A 20,723-nucleotide genomic window follows, 5' to 3' on the forward strand; every position below is an offset into this window, starting at 1 on the left:
GAGCCATCGGTCCCTCATCCTAGGACTCACCTCTAGAGCTGTGGGAAGGATTCAGAAGATAATTCACTTAAAACTCAACATTATACCTGGCATATAGTAGGAATTCAACCAATGTTAGTTATTGGTAGGACAGTTCCTTCAAAGAATAGTGACTCTTAGAGCCAGAAGTAATTTCTCATCCTTCGCTCCCTTCACTGAACAGAGGAAGAAGCAGGTCCTGAGATTTAAGAGATGTATCCTAAGACACACATGGCAAATGGAAGAACTGTGTCACATTCTGTTGACTACACTATCTTGCAGTCCAACTCAACCAGCATTTATTCAGAGCCAACTAATACATCCTATTCCAAATTAGAACACCACTGTCTTCTTAAGTGAAGAAAACCTTTGACAACCAATGAGGACATAAGAATTGAGAAATGCGTCATATAGAATTTTCTATATGCAGTAAATGTCACAGAATTCCACTCAAACCTGCAAGATTCTCATTACAAGAAGATTCACCATGTCCAAATTATTATTGTTATTATTATTATTATTATTATTATTTTGTCTCTTGGGAGTCTATCTTGGTACTTATAAAAGTGAAATCATTATTAGAGTATTGTATCCCCAGAGCTATTCATTCAGTTCATAAATATTTACTGAGAACCTGTTATGTGCCAGGTATGGTAGGGGATAGGGCAGTGAAGAAAAGAGATGAGGTCTCCGATCTCATGAAGTTTATGACACAAAATTAACAAAATATTGACACAAAAAGACAAAAACAAGCAAACTCTAGGTAAAAATCAGTGCTATGTGGAGAATTAGTACAGATGACAGGACCCAAAATGACAGTAGCTCCTTGAAGTGGTCAGAAATGGTGGCTCTGAAAGGGTGATCTTTAAGTTGAATTTAATAGCACAATCAGGGAAGAGTGCATCCCAGGCAAAGGGAACAGCAGGTGCACATCTGGTGTGCTAGAGTCACTAAAAGGTCAGTGGGGGTGGGGGTGGGGACCCACCAGGACGAGAGAAACCCTGGGGAAGATCAGGAAGCTCTTCACAAGCCAGGGTAGGTAGGGATCCATATACTTATTCTGGGGGTGATGGGAAGCCATCATGTGATAAGATCTAATTTATAGCATTAAAGAATCACTCTGGCTATTGGGTGGGGTTAAGATTATAAGGGGAAAAAACAGAAACAGGGGACCAGGACACTGTAGTGGTCCAGTCAAGAGGGTATGGTGGCTCAGACCAAGCAGTAATAGAGAAATGGAGAGAAAATAGAGGTTTTATTGCAAGATTGGGAGGTAGACACTACTTCTGGATAGTTTGGGGGTGGCATATGAGAGAAAGAATCAAAGATGACTCCTACATGTTTATGTTGAGCAGTGGATGGATCTTTTCATGGACTCAGATGGAAGAAGCCTGGGGAGGAAAGATGTAGGGAAGAATAGGGTTTTGTTAAGTTTGAGGCTAGACACCCATGTAGTGATGCCAATGAGGCAGTTGGAAATTCCAATCTAACCTCTGAGGAGAGTTCAATGTGAAGATATAAATGTGAGTACCATTTGCATGTAGATGGTATTAAACCTACTTAGGGAGGGTGTGAAGATGGAGAAAGGAAGGGGCCCAGGCCAGAGCCCCGGGGCACTGCAGCCATAGGGATTAGACAGATGAGGAGCCAGCACATGGTGCAGACATGGAGATATGAGGAGAATGAGGGGAGCATAGTGTCAGGGAAACCAAGAGAAAAAATTAAGTAGACAAAAAGAAGTGGGATCTGGCTCTGCAGCTTATTTGGGAACCAAAATAAGAGCATCAGGCACAAGAATATGTATCATTGGAAAAGCAGGGTTTTAGCCTAATTATACAGATATGATCCTAGTATTTAAACTGCTTATTCCTTCTTTCATCTATTTGTCTCAAAGAAAATTACAAGTCCTAATGAATCTTCTCACATCTCCTGTAGGTTGAACATGTTTAGTAATTTTCCCTTTTCATGCTAAAGTAATGAGGTCATGGAGGTGGAGCAGTACCACCCCACCCTGCTCTGACCTCACCTGTCTGGTCCCAGATGCTCTTCCTAAGGGTTGTAACCAACTTGCTCAACCAGAGGCCCAAGCTCCCAGATTCACCTTGGTGCCCAAGGAAAACATGCTCTGAACAACAGGTTTCCCTAAATGGTCAAGGCATGATTAATATCTGGGCCTGACTCTGGCACCCTCTGTGACTGGAATCTCCCAAAGACCCCCTGCCTCAGTGTCCCCAAACAAAAAGCATTGAGGACAATGGCCTTTCCTTCCCACAGTGCTCTGCTCCAATGTGTGCACCATTCCACTTTGCCTGAGAGCATCCTGATTCTGTCCACAAAACTTCCCAGATTACTACCCACTCTACCAAAGCATTCTCCATGTCAACCTGTTCTCAGGTGGCCTGATACTCCATCGTGGAGAAAGCCTTAGTCAGATACCTCGCATGTCTCTGTTCTCTTATTCAGAACTTGCTAACCTCCGTGTAATGAGGATGGAGGCCTAGCAGCCCACATTTGTATTATCTGTGGGTGGGAGGTGAGAGGTACAATGGAAGCACTCAAGGAAGCAGGGAGTGCATAGGCTCATTATCAAGGGGCACAGAGCATTTGGAGTGTTGAATCTGGGAAGGTGGGAGTTTCCTACGCATACTCGAGCTCAACATGAAAACATCCTACCACCCTCCCTCCACTGCCAGTGCAGCCAGACTGTCCAGCACCAGATCCAGTTGACTTCTTGGTTCTCTTGGAGTCATGCAATGCTACATTCACCCCACCACAGGAGGGAGCTGCAGCTTGGGTGCCTCCCTTGTTTCTGCTTCACAGTTCCCCACTCCCCACCCTCACCACCCCCAAGGAGATGACAAAATAGCCAGGCCACAATACCTCCTTTGCCCAGGGGCAGCATTCAGCCCAACTACCTAAAGCAATTCTGCAGCTTTGTCATGAGCCCCTTTTGTTCTGGTTACCTGCACAGGATGCAGCCTCGACTTGGTGCTTCCTATTCCTTCCACAGTCGTCACAGCAACATGGTGCAAGGAGCAGATGGGGGCCAGGCAGGCATTGACAGAAAAGTGGCTGTGACTCAGATTAAGGTCATTCCATTGTCCGTTTGGATCATCAGAGGGGACCTGAGTGCAAGGCCTGGAGACTTTGTGATGCTGTGTCATTTCTCTTCACTCTATATTATGTTCTTTCCTCTTTTACCAGTGTCCTGGCCTCTCTACCTAGGACTCAGAGCACAATGGCCACACTGCCCCCCGTGGTGGGCCCTGAGCCCTCAGCTGGAGCAAAGGAGACAGAGTGACCTTCAGATACCTCTTACTCAGCCTGAGCCTGGAGGCTGAGGTAAGGGGAAGCTCCTGGTGGGTTCCAGGCCCAGCATGTGCTCCTCTCTCTGTAGGGCCCTTCCTTAGCCTCTTCCATTTCAGAACCTCCAGGCACAGTTGCTTCCTTGTTTTCCCCACCTCTGCTTCCCCCATTCCCCAGGGAATATGTGACACCAACCCCTCAGAACTTGCTCATGTCCATTTCTTAATTCATCACTCATTTGCTTACACAATCAACACTGGTTATTGAGTGCTAGCCATACACCAGGCACTCTGCTGAGGGCTGAGAATAAAGGTGAGTAAGATAAAATCTCTGTTCTGTAATAGTTTGCAGTCAATCCCCGAATATAGAGTCCAGTGTGAAGGTACAATTTAAATCTGTTATGATAAATGCTCAGGAGGGCTGTATACAGGGCACCATAGGACTAGCTCAGACAAAGGGCACCTGACACAGTCTTGGGCGATCAAGAAAGGCTTCCTGGAGGAGGTAACATTTTGCCCTGTTCTAGTAACAGTTAGCCATGTAGAAAAATCCTGGAAGAAAATATATTCAAAAAGACTTGGAAAACAGCTTATACAAAGATAAGAAATCAGTGGGTATGAAGTATTAGTTGTTCACAGTTATCTCAGCATGAGGTACTAGGGTACACTGATGAGTGTATTCTGGGCCCGTAGAGAGAAAGAAAACTGGAGAGGAAAGGCAGGGTATATTGTGAAGAGCTTCGTGTGCTAGGCCAAAACATTGGACTTTATCCTGGGGGCAATGGAGACCTATTGAAGGATTTTATGGAATGTGAAATGAGTCTGGATTTTAGAAGGTCACATATGTGCGCATACACACTCATTCACTCACAAGCTGACCGCTGTGCTATAGTCTTCACATAGGCAACCAGCCAGCAGGCAAAGGATACACGATCTTGTTCTGGAGATGGTCATACTTGGAAAGCATTACAGTGCACGCTCCACAGCCACCTTCTCCACAGCCCAGCTTGGTCCCGCTCAGCCCCACTGCGTGGTCAAGCATTAAGGAACATGATAACCGATGGAAATCACCTTGAACTCCACCTGTACACGGTACATGCTCATGAAATGTTAGCTCCTGGTCTATTTTCACTATTGTTTTTGTTCCAGGGTCTCAGAGTATGTTCCTACTCTGAAAGAACAAAAGTTACAGGGGCTCATTACAAAACAGTCACAGGGATGTAAAGTACAGCATAGGAAATATAATCAATAATACTGTAATTACTATGTATGGTGCCCAGTGGGTACTGGAGATATTGAGGGGAACACTTTGTAAAGTCTATGATTGTCTAAGCACTATGCTGTATACCTGAAACCAATACAAAATAATATTGAATGGAAACTGTCAGTGAAAACTAAATAAATAAATAAAAGTAAATTTTCAAAAAGGTACGGGGGCTCTGACAGTCACCTTCCCCATGCTGAGTGAAGAGCAGAACCCAAAGTCTCCCAAGGTGTCCCCTTGTCCCAAGCCTCCCAGAGCTGCCATTTCCAAGATGGATGGTGCCTCCATATAGTTCCACAGCTCGATATCCCTTTTCCAACCAACACCACTTTCTCTGACTATCCACATTCCCAGAGCTAGAAAGTTTCCTCAGGAAGCCCATTTATGCATTAGGCCAAGATAGGCTGAAGAAGGCCCAGCTCCTCCTGGGCAGGAGTGACCATGAAGCCTTCCAGGAGCTTGTTCTAGAGGCCCAGGGTCACACCTTGGCACCACTAGAAACTTAGCAGAAAGAGATCTTAGGGAACATCAAGAACAGTCTTCTTATTCCACGACTGAGAGTTTGGGGCCCAGTACTCAGATGACTTCCCAGAGTGATACAGTTGCCATGTGACAAAGCTGCAACCAGAATGCAGGTGTCCCAAGCCCGGATCCACCGCTCTTCCCTCCACACTTCTTGGCCGCCCCAGCAGCCACTAGAAAATGATGTGCAGCCCAGGGAAGGAGTTCTGCAGTCCCCTCTTTCCAGGCCCCCATTCCCAAGTCAGGATACACTTTCTTCTCAGGTAGACCAACAGGGTTGTTTCTGGGTCTGCATTTTTCTCCACCACCTATGAAAATGACAGGAAAATATATCATAGGTATACTTTGCCATTGTCCTAGCTGAGAATTTGTACAGTGAATGGGGATGTGCTGAATATCTTATGAAAACTAAAGTGTTTTTCTTGATAATTCTATAAGAATGAACATATTGAAAATCCAAGCAACCAGCAGAGGCTGAGGGGTAAAGATCTGGAGGAGGAGCTGCATTCCATATACCAACCTCAGACCCACAACCCCAACAAGCTTGGAAACCATACACAGAAAAAATGGGAAGACAGGGGAATGTAATCCATATGAATCAACAAGAGAAATTCCCAGAAAAAGAACTGAATGAGATGGAAGTAACCAAATTACCAATGCAGAGTTTAAAATAATGATTGTTAGGATGCTTAATGATCTCAGAGCTATAATGGATGGACTTAATAAGCACCTAAATAAATTGCAAGTATCAAAAAGGACATGGAAATCATAAAAAAGAGTCAATCAGAAATGACAATTACAATATCAGAAATGAAGACTACACTAGAAGGAATCAACAGTAGGCTGGAAAAGCAGAGGATCAAATCAGAAAATTAGAGGAAAGATAAATAAAAACACAAAAACAGAGCAGCAAAAAGAAAAGAGGCTCAAAAAGTCTGAGGAAACTATAAGAGAACTCTTTGACAAAATGAAGAGAAACAACATCTGCATCATAGGGGTTCCCAAAGGAGAAGAGAAAGAACAAGGGATAGAGAACCTTTTTAAAAAAATCATAGCTGAAAACTTTCCTAAATTGATGAAGGAAAAAGTCACACAAGTTCAAGAAGCACAGAGAGTCTGGGTGAAGAGAAACCCAGTGAGGCTTACATCAAGACATATCATAATTAAAATACCAAAGTTAAGAGATAAAAAAATACTAAAAGCAGCAAGAGAAAAGAAGTCAATTACCTATAGAGGAACCCCCATAAGGATGACATCTGATCTATCAACAGAAACACTTGAGACCAGAAGGGAATGGCAAGAAATATTCAATGTAATTCAAAACAAGGGCCTACAACCAAGACTTCTTTAACCAGCAAGATTATCATTTAAAATTGAAGAAGAAATAAAAAGTTTCCCAGACAAAAAACCTTAAGAAATTCATTACAACCAAACCAGTACTGCAGGCAATGTTAAGGGGCTTGCTGTTAAAAGAGCAAAGGGAAAAAAAATCAAGAAATAGAGGATTATAGATTTAAAGAATAAAATGGCAGTAAACAACTACATATCAATAATAATCTTAAATGTAAATGGTTTAAATGCTCCAGTCAAAAGACATGAGGTAGCTGCATAGATAAGAAAACAGGACCCATACATATGCTGTCTACAAGAAACCCACCTCAGAACAAAGATACACATAGACTGAGAGTAAAGGAATGGAAAAAAATATTTCATGCAAACGGAAAGGAAAAAAAAGCTGGAGTAGCAATACTAATACCTGACAAATAAACTTTAAAACAAAGGCTATAGTAAAAGATAAAGAAGGTCATTACATAATGATAAAAGGAGCATTACAACAGGAAGATGTAACTATTATAAATATATATGTGCCTAATATAGGAGCACCTAAATATATAAAACAGATTTTGATGGACAAAAAGGGCAAGATCAACAGCAATACTATAATAGTAGGGTATTTTAATACCCCACTAACATCAATGGATAGAACCTCCAGATACAAAATTGACAAAGAACTAGCCTTAAATGACATGCTAGATCAACTGGATTTAATAGATATCTTCAGAAACTTTCACCCCAAAGCAGCAGAATATACATTCTTTTCAAGTGCTCATGGTACATTCTCTAGGATAGACCACATGAGGATAGACCACGTGTTAGGACACAAAACAAGCCTTCATAAATTTAAGAAGACTGAAATCATATCAAGCACCTTCTCTGATCACAGCGGCATGAAACTAGAAATAAACTACAATAGAAAAACTGAAAAACATTCAAACACTTGGAGACTAAATAGCATGTTAAAATAATAAATGGGTTAACAATGAGATCAAGGAAGAAATCAAAAACTTCCTTGAAACAAATGAAAATGAACACACAACAACTCAAAATTTATGGGACACAAGTTCATAGTATTACAGACATACCTTAAGCAAGAGAAAGCTCAAATTAACAACTTAACCCTGCACCTAAATGAACTAAAAAAAAAAAAACAGCAAGTAAAGCCCAGAGGTAGTAGAAGAAAGGAAATAATAAAGATCAGCGTGGAAATAAATGACATAGAAGCAAAATAAACAATACAGAAGATCAATGAAACCAAGAGATGGTTCTCTGAAAAGGTAAACAAAATTGATGTACCTTTAACCAGACTCACCAAGAAAATAAGAGAGAGGACTCAAATAAATAAAATTAGAAATGAGAGTGAAGAAGTAACAACTGACACAGCAGAAATTCAAAGGATTGTAAGAAAATATTATGAAGAACTGTATGCCCCAAAATGGGATAACCTAGATGAAATAAACTCCTTTAAAAATATAATTATTCAAAAATCAACCTGGAAGAATCAAAAAACCTAAACAAACCAATTACAACAAAAGAGATTGAAACAAAACAGTTATCAAAAAATTACCAACAAACAAAAGTCCTGGGCCTGATGGCTTCACAGGCAAATTCTACCAAATATTCAAAGAAGAACTAACTCCTATCCTTCTCAAGCTATTTCAAAAAATTCAAGAGGAACGAAAACTTTCAAATTTCTTTTATGAGGCGAACATAATACTCATTCCAAAACCAGGCAAAGTCACTACAAAGAAAGAAAACTATAGGCCAATATCCCTGATGAATTTAGATGCTAAAATTCTCAACAAAATATTAGTAAATTGTATCCAGCAATACATGAAAAAAATTATACATCATGATCAAGTGGGATTTATTCTGGGGAGGCAACGCTGTTACAATATTCACAAATCAATCAATGTGATTCATCACATAAACAAAAGGAAGGAGAAAAACCACATGATAATTTCAATAGATGCAGAAAAAGCATTTGATAAAATCCAGCACCCAGTCATGATCAAAACTCTCAGCAAAGTGGGAATACAGGGAACATACCTCAACATGATAAAGGCCATCTATGACAAACCCACGGCCAATATCATACTCAATGGGCAAAAATTAAAAGTAATCCCCTTTAGATCAGGAACAAGGCAGGGGTGCCCCCTATGACCACTCTTATTAAACATAGTTCTGGAAGTCCTAGCTATAGCAATCAGGCAAGAAGAAGAAATAAAAGGCATCCAAATTGGAAAAGAAGAAGTAAAACTTTCATTATTTGCTGATGACTTGATACTGTACATAGAAAACTCTAAAGTCTCAGTCAAAAAACTACTGGAACTGATAAATGAATTCAGCAAGGTGGCAGGATATAAAATCAATATTTAGAAACGAGTGGCATTTATATACACCAAAACTGAACTGTCTGAAAGACAAATTAAGGAAACAATCCCCTTCACTATTGCAACAAAAAAAATAAAGTACCTAGGAGTAAATTTAACCAAAGAGGTTAAAGACCTGTACACAGAAAATTATAAAACATTGATAAAAGAAATCAAGGAAGATACAAACAAGTGGAAACATATACCGTGTTCATGGATAGGAAGAATAAATATCATTAAAATGTCTATACTACCCAAAGTAATATATAAATTCAATGCAATTCATATTAAAATACCAATGACATACTTCAAAAATATAGAACAAATATTCCAGAAATTTTTATGGAACCAAAAAAGAACATGAATAGCCTCAGCAATCTTGAAAAAGAAAAATGAAGTGGGGAGTATCACACTTCCTGATATCGAGTTATACTACAAGGCAATTGTACTCAAAACAGCTTGGTACTAGCATAAGAACAGGCATAAAGATCAATGGAACAGAACAGAGAACCCAGAAATAAACCCATACCTTTATGGTCAATTGATAGTTGACAAAGGAGGTAAGAGCATACAATGGAGTAAAGATAGTCTCTTTAACAAATGATGTTGGGAAAATCGGACAGCTACCTGCATAAAAATGAAACTAGACCACCAACTTACACCATTCACAAAAATAAAGTCAAAATGGATAAAAGACTTGAATGTAAGTCATGAAACCATGATCATCTTGGAAGAAAACATAGGCAGTAAACTCTTCGACATCTCTCACAGCAATATATTTGCTGATTTGACTCCACAGGCAAGTAAAATAAAGAACAGGATGAACAAATGGGATTATATCAAACTAAAAAGTTTTTGCACAGCAAAAGACAACATGAACAAAATAAAAAGACAACCCACACAATGGGAGAACATATTCGCCAACATGTCTGATAAGGGGTTAATAACCAAAATCTACAAAGAACTTATAAAACTCAACATCAGGAAAGTAAACAACCCAATCAAAAATTGGGCAAAAGGACTGAATAGACACTTCTCCAAAGAGGACATACAGATGGCCAATGGGCATACAAAAAATGTTCAACATCACTAATTATTAGAGAAATGCAAATTAAAACCACAATGAGCTATCACCTCACAACTGTCAGGTGGCACTCATTAACAAAACAACACATAACAAGTGCTGGTGAGGGTGTGGAGAAAAGGGAACTCTCCTGCACTGCTGGTGGGAATGCAGACTGGTGCAGCCACTGTAGAAAACAGTATGGAGATTCCTCAAAAAATTAAAAATCGAACTGCCTTTTGACCCAGCTATCCCACTTTTAGGAATATATCCTAAGAATAACAAATCACTGATTCAAAAAAAGAAATGCATCCCCATGTTTATTGCAGCATTGTTTACAATAGCTAAGATCTGGAAACAGCCCAAGTGTCATCAGTAGATGAGTGGATTAAAAAGCAGTGGTATGTATACACAATGAATACTACGTGGAAGTGAAAAAGAAGGAAATCTTGCCCTGTGCGACAACATGGATGGACCTGGAGTCTATTATGCTAGGCGAAATAAGCCAGACAGAGAAAGAAAAATATCATCTGACCTCACTCATATGATGAATCCAATGAACAATGTGAACTGAGGAATGGAAAAGAGGCAGAGAAGGGGTTATAGAGTCCAGAAGGAAAGCTGTCAGGGAAAGGGGATGAGAGGAGGGGATCAAATAAAGGAAAGACATTAGGGAAAATATAATATATACACATAACACAGAGAGATAGAGGGCAGGATAGTAAATCAGGGAGGGAAGGAGGGAAGGCAGTGGGGGGAGGGGGCAATGGGGGTACCAAGGAGAACACGGAGCAGGGAGGGAAGGAGATATATTTGGGGGAATACTTGTTACTATGTAAACACAACAAATTAGGGGGAAAAAAAGAATGAACATATTAACTACAAGCCAAACTATATATGTACTGACATTCTTCAACCCAATTTGCTTGGGCTGCCCAAGGCAAAGCCCCCTTCCAATCAAGCATGTCATCTCATTGCCAGTGGCTGGGTCAGGCTTGTGAAGGCAGGGACAGCTGAGGCAGCAGCAGGCACAACCCAGCTTTGCCCCTGGAGCACACACACTCACACAGCAGAGAGCCAGTCTGTGGGCCCATGCTCATAGTGGCGTGTTCTATGCATCGGGCTACCACAATCAACAACATTAACACATGGCAGAAATGGAGGAATTTCTGTAAATCTCAAACCAAAGAGTCACAAATGGAATTTTCAGTAAGATAGAGAAGGTTGTCTACAAAGTGAAGTGCTATTTCCCAATGCAAAATGTCCAAGGAAATCTATGAAGTACCATTTCGCTCCTGCTCATATGTTATTGAGGGTAAAGGGTTTGGGTGATGGGGACTGTTATGGGGAGAGAATCTGTGATGAGGAATTCTTCAGCGAACCCTGTAGTATGAGTCCCACACCTTCCTAAAGCCAGTAGAGGAGTATCTGTTCACACCTCAAACCTCATGGGAAGGTCCCACAGCACTACATCTGAGCTAACATGTCACCTCTACAGCACAGGGGATGTGGTGGTCTGGCATGCCTCAACAGCTAGAGATAGGCTCACCAGCCAAGCTGAAGAAGAAAGTGTGTCAGTGTTGGGGTTGGGATACACTCCTCCCCAACAGAGTTCATTAGAACAAAAGATGGGAAGTACAGTATTAGCCGTGGACGTAGGGTAGGCTGTGAGAAAGAGGGAAAACCGGCTTGGAGGTGTCGAAATCATTCTCAAAACCAACTACAAGTGATGGGACCTCCAACTGAGTCTGCGTGGAGTGAACCTCCCAAAATCAGAGGCTGAGAGAGAGCAGCCAGCCTGACAAGCACATGCCCCTTGTCACAGAGCTGCGACTGGACGTCCCCAGAGGTGGGAAGTCACTACACCAGCTCCGACTCAGTGAAAACTCTCTTTGCCCTCACCTCTCTGTCCTGAACTGAGACTGTGTTTGGCAACTTAGAGATGACCATAGCATTTTTTTTATTGGCCAAAAGTAATTCAAGAGGGAACAAAACTGCCGGAATTTGCCTCTTAAATAAAGTCTAAGGAAAGTGAGAGATAAATGAATTTTCATTTTCGATTATACTGCACAGATCCAGCTTATTCAAAGACCTGGTTACAAAGTTTTCACAAGAAGCTATGTCTTTTCTCTTGGAGGAGACATCATAAACACACAAAATGAAGATCCTCATCAGCTTTCCTGTAGTCGGCAGTGAGGGCCTCTTACCTCACTCTCTTCTCCTCAACCTGGTCCTTCCTCCTGTCCTCAGCTCTGCTTTCACCATATTGCATCAGTCCCTTGCTCAATACCTCCAGTGACTTCCCACATATTCAAGGTAACACCCAAGTTCCCTAAGCTGTCTTTCAATGCCCTTTAACATATCCCCAATCTTCCTTTTCAGCCCTTTCCCCTCCTACCTTCCAGGAAAGGTAGACAAGATAAAGAAAGTTGTTTGGGCCTGACCTGTGGTGGCGCAGTGGATAAAGCGTCGACCTGGAAATGCTGAGGTCGCCGGTTTGAAACCCTGGGCTTGCCTGGTCAAGGCACATATGGGAGTTGATGCTTCCTGCTCCTCCCCCCCTTCTCTCTCTGTCTCTCTCCTCTCTCTCTCTCCCTCTCTCTCTCCTTTCTAAAATGAATAAATAAATAAATATTTTTTAAAAAAAGTTGTTTGATTATGCAAATGAGATGCAAAACCAACTTTTATTTCATTGGTGAAAATGCACTATACAAAAGGCTGAAAGCACTGGAGTACCTGCACATTCCCTGATCCTGGAATTTTTGTGAGCAGTACCTTCTGGTTCCTAAGTCTTTGACCATTTCATTCCTCTTCCATCCATATCTTCACTTATCAGAAGGCCCTGGACACTTCTCACAGGTCATTTATTAATTATAAAGAAAACCTCACAGTGGGAAAATCTGGTGAACATCACCTTCACCAAATGATGAAAGGTCACTTCACAACTAATGGGGAAGACTGACATTGTGTCCTCCCAAGAAGGGTACATCTGCAGACTCTGAATATAATTATGTTCACTGCAGCATTATTTACAAATAGCCAAGACCTGGAAACAGCCTAAGAGTCCATCAGTAGATGAGTGGATGAAAAAAGCTGTGGTACATTTACACAATGGAACACTGCTCGGCTGTAAAGAAGAAGGAAATCTTACCTTCTGCAATGGCATGGATGGACCCACAGATTGTTATGGTAAGTGAAGTTAGCCAGGCAGTGAAAGACAAATACCATATGATCTCACTTATCTGTGGAATTTAATGACCAAATTAAACTGACAAACAAAATAGAAACAGAAGGAGGGTCACATGGAACAGACTGACAGCTGTCAGAGGGGAGGGTGTTGAGGAGCAGGATGTTAGAAGGTGAAGGGATTAAGAAAAAAATATATATATACACACACACATATGTATATACACAAACACACAACACACAGACACAGAAAACAGTGTGGTGATCGCCAGAGGGAAAAGGGGTTTGAGGGTAGATGATGGTGGGCAAAGGTGAGGGGACGAAAATGGGGACAAAGGAGACTTTGCTTGGAGCAATCGGCACACAATGCAGTGTGCAGATAATGATTTATTGAGTTTCGCACTGAACTTATAACTCGACAAATTCAATTAAAAAATAAATATTTTAAAACAACAAAATAAAATAAAAATAGACTGTTTCTGTCATAATATTTTTATTTTTAATTTAATGGGTAAAGAGACATGATGTCTGAAATTTACCCTGAGATATAAAATTTTGTTTTATATATTTATTTCTATTATTTACAAACATAAATAAATATATAAAAATATTTGTGTACTTATAATATATACATCTATATATCTATGTATGTATCTATAAATACATATATATGCAGAGAGAGATTAAAAAGTAAATATGGCAAAATGTTAACAGGTAAGTAAAGTTTATTTAATATTTCTTTGTATTCTTGAAACTTTTTTATAAATTTAAAACATAATGTTTAAAAAATAAATTTCTTTGGCAGAGGGTTTCTTAGGGCTTTTAATATTCATTTATTCACCCCATTCACATTAATTGAGCACCTACTTTATGCCATTGCTGGGCTGAGTGGTTTAAGAATACCTAAGAAGAGTGTCTCATGGGGATAGTTTTCTGTGAAATACATTTTGTCATATTTTACTTTGCCTAAGCATAATCCACTTCTCCAACTAGTTCATAAATCCCTGAATAGCAAATGCTTCCAGCCCATATATATCCCACATGCTCAGGGCTGGGAGGAGCTTGCTAAATGTCAATGATGTAAGATAGGAAAGGAGAGAGGGAGGAAGGAAGGATGGAGGGAGAGAGGGAGGGAGGGTTGACTCACTAACACCGATTTCTGTGGGGATCACTGTTGGACACCTTCAGCTGCAGCCTACAGGCTAAATCTTCCCAGACTCTTCCTGATGCCACAATCTCCACTAACACAGGGATTGCTCAGAAAAACAAGAATCCTACCCTCCTAAGCATTATCACTACAATAACAACAAAATCCTGGGCAGCTCTTTCCTTTCCACTCTGACTCTAGGTCAGAAGAGGTGTGAACAACAGTCACCAAGCACTTCACCAGCACAGAAGGCCCTCAGGGTACTTGATCGTTCTATCTCACACCCTCTTCAGGACCCCAGCTAGTAAAGTCCTAGACAGCAGTCTGAGACAGAGGGCGTGGCAGGCTCACATTTAAGAGTGAGTCACCAAATTCTGACCTCTTCTTTGGTCACTTCTTTGGTAACATCCTGTAACAAAACATCTAGAACATTTGCAAACAGACATGGGAATACGCTTACTCACAGCTGCCTTAATTTGTCTGGGGATCTGCTTGCTGGGTCCTGATTTTATAGTCTTGCTTGTACCTCGTCACTCCTTGCATTGCTTGTCCTCCTTTCCGGCAGTTTCTCAAGAGGCCACATTTTTACAAACTACAAACGTGGATATTCATCACAAAAACTGGCAGTAATAGATGGTAGGGTCTGATGCGATAATACCATCTAAAAATTTCAAACTGCTTTCCTAAAGTGAAAATAAAATACATAGGAAAACAATTCTTGCCAAGCCAGGTTTCCCTGGAAATGTTCCAGAGCATCACAGCAAACCAGCCGTAAAGGAGAACAGAAGTTTGTACTGTCACACGGGAACTGATGGCTTCATTAATAATCAAACCCTAAAGTGAGACATGGCCTTGAAAGTCATTGAATCCAGCAGCCCCACCAATGTAAAAATTGCTTAGAAAAATTCCTCAGGGGAAGCCTTTGTGTAAGTAACCCTTCCAGAAAGCCAGTTCAATGACTGTTTCTTACATCTCTGCAGTGTAATTGCTGAATGCAACAAAATTGTTTGAAATGTTGGGTGCAAGTCTTACTACCACCCATGTAGAAGCTTTGGTGTATCTCTTGGTTTGGTGCCACGATGCCAATCCTGAAAAGAAATTGGCACAGAGAGACAACTTTGAACCTAGAAGAGCATGGCTGTCCCCATTCCCCAGTGCCTCCCAGTGACGCCACTCAAATTGAATCCAGTCTTTGAAGCACAGATGTTACGATGACTCAAGGAATTTTCTTGCTAGTCATTCAAATACACCCTGACAATTTAAGCACTAGACACCCTATGAAACACATTTTCTTGAAAATTACCAGGACAGTCACACTGTTTCCCATCTTAAAACTGCCAAAATAGCAAAACATATAAAACTGCTTGCTTGAGGGGCCCATTGGACACATCCATCACTCACATGGTCCACATGGTCATTTACAATGTGTAACTATGTATGTGTGGCTACCCTCTTACCATCCCTTTCATTCCCAATGGGGGAACTAAACCAGATGTGACCATGTCAAGAGTGGGGTTAGGAGGGCAGGTAGAGGATAGAGACGATGTAATGCACTGGCACGCTCTCTCTCTGCACTGGCATTAGCATTACAAAGGTCCTCATCCTTTCAGTGCCACAAGGACGGGTTCCCATGTCATAAGTGCCTCTCTGCCCTATCGCACCTTCACCTTGCCTAGGTCCCTGTGCACCAGCGAAGTTAATCCACGTGGTCAGTTTTTATCAAAGTAAAAGATTTGCAATGGCCATATTACCTGAACCAATGTACAAATTTAGTGCAACCACCATTACAATCCCAATGTCATTTTTTTGTGACAGAGACAGAGAGAGGGACAAGATAGGGACAGACAGGAAGAGAGAGAGACAAGAAGCATCAATTCCTCCTGTAGCACCTTAGTTGTTCACGACTTTCTCATATGTGCCTTGACCTGGGGCTACAGCAGAGTGAGTAACCCCTTGCTCAAGCCAGCAACCATGGGATCATGTGTATGATCCCACACTCAAGCCAGTGACCCCATGCTCAAGCTGGTGAGCCTGTGCTCAAGCCAGATGAGCCCGAGCTCACGCCAGTAACCTCAGCGTTTTGAATCTAGTTCCTCTGTGTCCCAGTCTGATGCTCTATCCACTGTGCCACCACCTGGTCAGGCTCCCAAGTCATTTTTAAAGAAATAGAACAAAATTTACCAGGTTTGTATGGAACCATAAAAATTCCCAGATAGCCAAAGAAATCCTGAGAAAAAATAATAAAGCCAGAGGTGTCACACTACCTGACTTCAAATTATACTACAGAGACGTGATAATCAAAACAGCATGGTACTGGAAGAAAAACAGACATACAGACCAATGGAACAGAATCAAAGCCCAGAAATAAAACCACATATATATAGACAAATAAACTTTGACAAAGGAGCCAAAAATACACAATGGAGAAAAGAAAGCCTCTTCAATAAATAGTGCCGGGAAAATTGGAAAGTCACATGCTAAAGAATGAAACTTGACTACTTGTCCCCCTGCACGAAAATTAATTCAAAATGGATCAAGGACCTAAATATAAGATCTGAAACAATAAATTACATAGTAGAAAACATGGGTACTAAACTTATGGACCCTGGACATAGAGAACATTTTATGAATTTGACCCCAAAGGCAAGGAAGTAAAGGCAAAAATAAATGAATTGGATTATATCAAACTAAAAAGCTTCTGCACAGCAAAAAAACCCAAAAACAAAACAAAAAGGCAGCCAATCAAATAAGAGATTATATTTGCAAATAACAGCTCTGATAAGGGGTTAATATCCAAAATATAGAAAGAACTCACAAAGGTCAGCAACAAATAAGCAAACAATCCAATTAAAAAATGGGGAGAGGACCTGAACACACACTTCTTCCATGAAGATATACAAATGGCCAATAGATATATGAAAAGATGCTCACCTTCAATAACTATTAGAGAAATGCAAATCAAAACTATAATAAATAGCACCTCACACCTGTTAGATTGGCTATTATCAAGAAGGCAGATGATAAGTGTTGGAGAGGCTGTGGAGAAAAAGGAACCCTCAATCACTGCTGGTGGGAATGTAAGCTGCTATAGCCATTATGGAAAAAGTATGTTGGTTCCTCAAAAAATTAAGGTTAGAATTACCATATGACCCAGCAATCCCTCTACTGGGTATCTACCAAAAATCCTCAAAAACATTGGTACACAAAGACACATGCACCCCCATGTTCATCATAGCATTATTCACAGTGGCCAAGACATAGAAACAACTAAAGTGTTCCTGGATAGAGGATTGGATAAAGATGTGGTACATAGATACAATGGAATTCTATTCAGCCATAAGAAACGATGACCTAGTGACATTTATGACAACATGGATGGACCTTGAGAACATTATATGAAGTCGAATAAGTAAATCAGAAAAAGCTAAGAACTATATGATTTCACACATAAGTGGGATATAAAAATGAGACTTATGGACATAGATAAAAGTGAAGTGATTACCAGGGAAAGGGGGTTGAGTATAGGGGTTGGGGGAGGGGAGTAAAAAGGGACAAATATACAGTGGCAGAAAATAATTTGACTATAGGTGATGGGCACACAACACAATCAACAGTTCTAATGCTATAAAAATGTTTACTGAAAGCTATGTACTCTTATTGATCAATGTCACCTCATTAAATTTAATTTTCTAAATAAAAGTTTTGAAAAAGATTTATAATATCTATACAGTATGTGAACTAAGGGCGAGGGTAGGGGGAGCATGCCCTTTATGAAAATAAACATGGCTGCCACAAGATGTCAGTAAATGTCCTTACACAACTAAGCTGTTATAGTTCCATACATGAACTATCAGAAGCAAAGACTGTGTACTTCTTATATCATGACAGTAGCAAGAAAACACATTCCTGTTCCTTCCCTCGGTAAAGAGATCAACAGAAGTCTTAGAACATATTTGATTAAATACAGGGGGGAAAAAAAAAGTGCAGTGGGTAACTTCCACTCTCACCTGGAAGTTGTGCCCCTTCTCAGCTTTGTGCCAGTGTCTCTACTACTGCAGAGAGTAGGGGTGGGGGAAGCTCACAGACTCCTCTCTCCTCGCTTCCCTCCCCCTCATTTCATTGCCCCTTGAGTAGCTTGACTATGTGCTAGCCCTGTGGTCTTCCTTCCCCAGTGTTACCCCCAAGGCAGCCACACCTTTAAAGGGAGAGAAAGAACAAATGAGAGCAAACATGAAAGAGAGAGGACAGAACAGCCTCTTCCCCAGGACACACATCCCTTCCCAGGGAGCAGGGAAGCAGAGCAGGTCAGCTCCTGCTTACCTTTTTGCCATTCACAAAGAAAACCAACTCGTCTGCTGTCATTGTCAACAGGTCAGGTCCCTGAACTCCAGGTACCTCACTCCCAAGAAGGACTGGCAGTTATCACTGCTCTGCAACTTGAAAAACACGCCTCTCTCTAAAAAAAAGTGAAACCAATCAGGCCAATGGGAGGGAACCTGCTTAAAGCTTCAGGGCGTAAGAGTTTCTAGCACTGGTTTGCATAATCAAGCAAAATGAAAGCAATCATTCACAGCAAATCACACCCCTCACATGTACGGGTCAAAGAGCACAGAGGAAGGACCAGTAAGTATATCAGCCTTGGTACATGTGGTCTTATACCCTGCCCTGGTGGAACCTGCTTCATCCTCCCACATGCTGAAGACAGAGAAGAGGGAAGGCCATTGTCAGAGTCGGGCAGTAGAGCTCATTCATGCCCTCGGCATCTACACTTGTCATTTTACCATTTATATATAGTTACAGCAATGCAGACTCAGCACTTACAGGCAGGACTCATTCTCTGGAAGAATGTGGAGGTCACACGATGTGGTGGTGCCCAGTGATCCAGAGGCAAAATCTGGCCTTGGACCTCAGCCAGTTACTTATCACCTTCAGAACTCTGTTGTGTTCATCCTATACATGGGCACACAAATGGGGACACCAAGAGCAGAAGAAGCCTAAGGGACATGTGATATATTTTGGAAGAGTTTTGTAAATTTGCAAAGAAATAAAATATTTATTATTACTACTGCTAATAGATTCTCAACAACACAGCAAAAATAACCCTAAAACAAATCATTTTTGAGGCTTTTCTTTTATCCAGGGGGACAAAAAGGTCAGGAACATGTCCTTAATAAGTTGCCAGAGTAACTGATAAAAATATTTTATAATATCAAATAAATTAAAATGTGTAAAACAACCTGCACATAGACCAAGTTAACTTGGAGCTGAAAACGTTCCCCCATCCAATATTCATTAACTCCTAACGTAAACACACACACACACACACACACACACACACACGCACGCACGCACGCACGCATGCCTCCTCTGGTCTCCTTCAGTTCTAAAAAGAACCATAAAGTTACTCAAACAGCCCCTCTGAAATAGGTAACTTACCCTACACCCTCTGCAGGTTACATAGGAGCAAGAGGGGATAGAGGTAGGGGGTGGGGGTAAGAGTGGAGAAAAAGGAATATTAAGCAAATGTGCTTGGTACAGCAACAGCTTAGAGCAGGGGTCCTCAAACTTTTTACACAGGGGGCCAGTTCACTGTCCCTCAGACCATTGGAGGGCCAGACTATAAAAAAAAACTATGAACAAATCCCTATGCACACTGCACATATCTTATTTTAAAATAAAAAAACAAAATGGGAATAAATACAATATTTAAAATAAAGAACAAGTAAATTTAAATCAACAAACTGACCAATATTTCAATGGGAACTATGCTCCTCTCACTGACCACCAATGAAAGAGGTGCCTCTTCTGGAAGTGCGGTGGGGGCTGGATAAATGGCCTCAGGGGGCCGCATGTGGCCTGCGGGCCGTAGTTTGGGGACCACTGGCTTAGAGAAACTGAAGAATACCAGGTAACCACAAAATCAACAAAATGCCTTTCTCCCAACCACAGCCTTTATTGAAGCAGGAGATGAAATTTCATTTGTAGGTTGACCAATCATCCCAGTTCATCCCTGACTACTCTGGTTTTACCACTGAATCCCTTCAGACCAGGGCACACTGTGTTGGTTGGTCACCCTAAAACAATGGTTCTTAACTGGGGTGGGAGAGGATTCCCAACCCTAAAAGCCATTTGGCAATGTCTGGTGCTATGTTTTATTGTTATGACTGGGAAGGGTTGCTACTGGTATCTAGTAGGTAGAGGCCAAGGATGCTACTAAACACCCTCTAATGCACAGGACATCCCCAACAACAGAGAATTATCTGGTCTTAAAAGTTTATAGAGCCAAGATCGAGGAAACCCAGCCCTAAAAGTAAGAAGGAAAGAAGTGGAAAGAGAGAGGGGGGCTGAGCCTGGGGTAGTGTTTTGTGATTGGTGAATTCTCCCTGACCTTTACCCTTCTATGATGGAGAGGCTTTTGCTCTATTCACTGATTCACCCAGTTTTCCAAGCCCTCCACTTCCTTGCCAGTCTCTAGCCAAAAGTCCCAAGAAACTCTCAAAGTAAAGGG

The 20,723-nt window shown here is 41.1% G+C and overlaps 1 protein-coding gene across 2 annotated transcripts in view; it reads right to left on the bottom strand.

The window, feature by feature from the left end:
• XDH (xanthine dehydrogenase) overlaps nucleotides 1–20,723 on the bottom strand; it is a 106,527-nt gene that overhangs the window by 51,129 nt on the left and 34,675 nt on the right. For both annotated transcript variants that reach the window (XM_066266841.1, XM_066266840.1), the window contains exons 3-7: nucleotides 19,037–19,165; nucleotides 18,536–18,671; nucleotides 5,360–5,417; nucleotides 4,253–4,349; nucleotides 2,982–3,090 (exon numbers count right to left, since the gene is read on the bottom strand). In XM_066266841.1, the coding sequence (XP_066122938.1) occupies nucleotides 2,982–3,090; nucleotides 4,253–4,349; nucleotides 5,360–5,417; nucleotides 18,536–18,577 (306 nt within the window). In that variant the 5' untranslated portion in view covers nucleotides 18,578–18,671; nucleotides 19,037–19,165. The remainder of the gene's footprint in view (nucleotides 1–2,981; nucleotides 3,091–4,252; nucleotides 4,350–5,359; nucleotides 5,418–18,535; nucleotides 18,672–19,036; nucleotides 19,166–20,723) is intronic.

This window comes from Saccopteryx bilineata, chromosome 3 (genome assembly GCF_036850765.1).
Source record: "Saccopteryx bilineata isolate mSacBil1 chromosome 3, mSacBil1_pri_phased_curated, whole genome shotgun sequence".
NCBI classification, from domain to species: Eukaryota; Metazoa; Chordata; class Mammalia; order Chiroptera; family Emballonuridae; genus Saccopteryx; species Saccopteryx bilineata.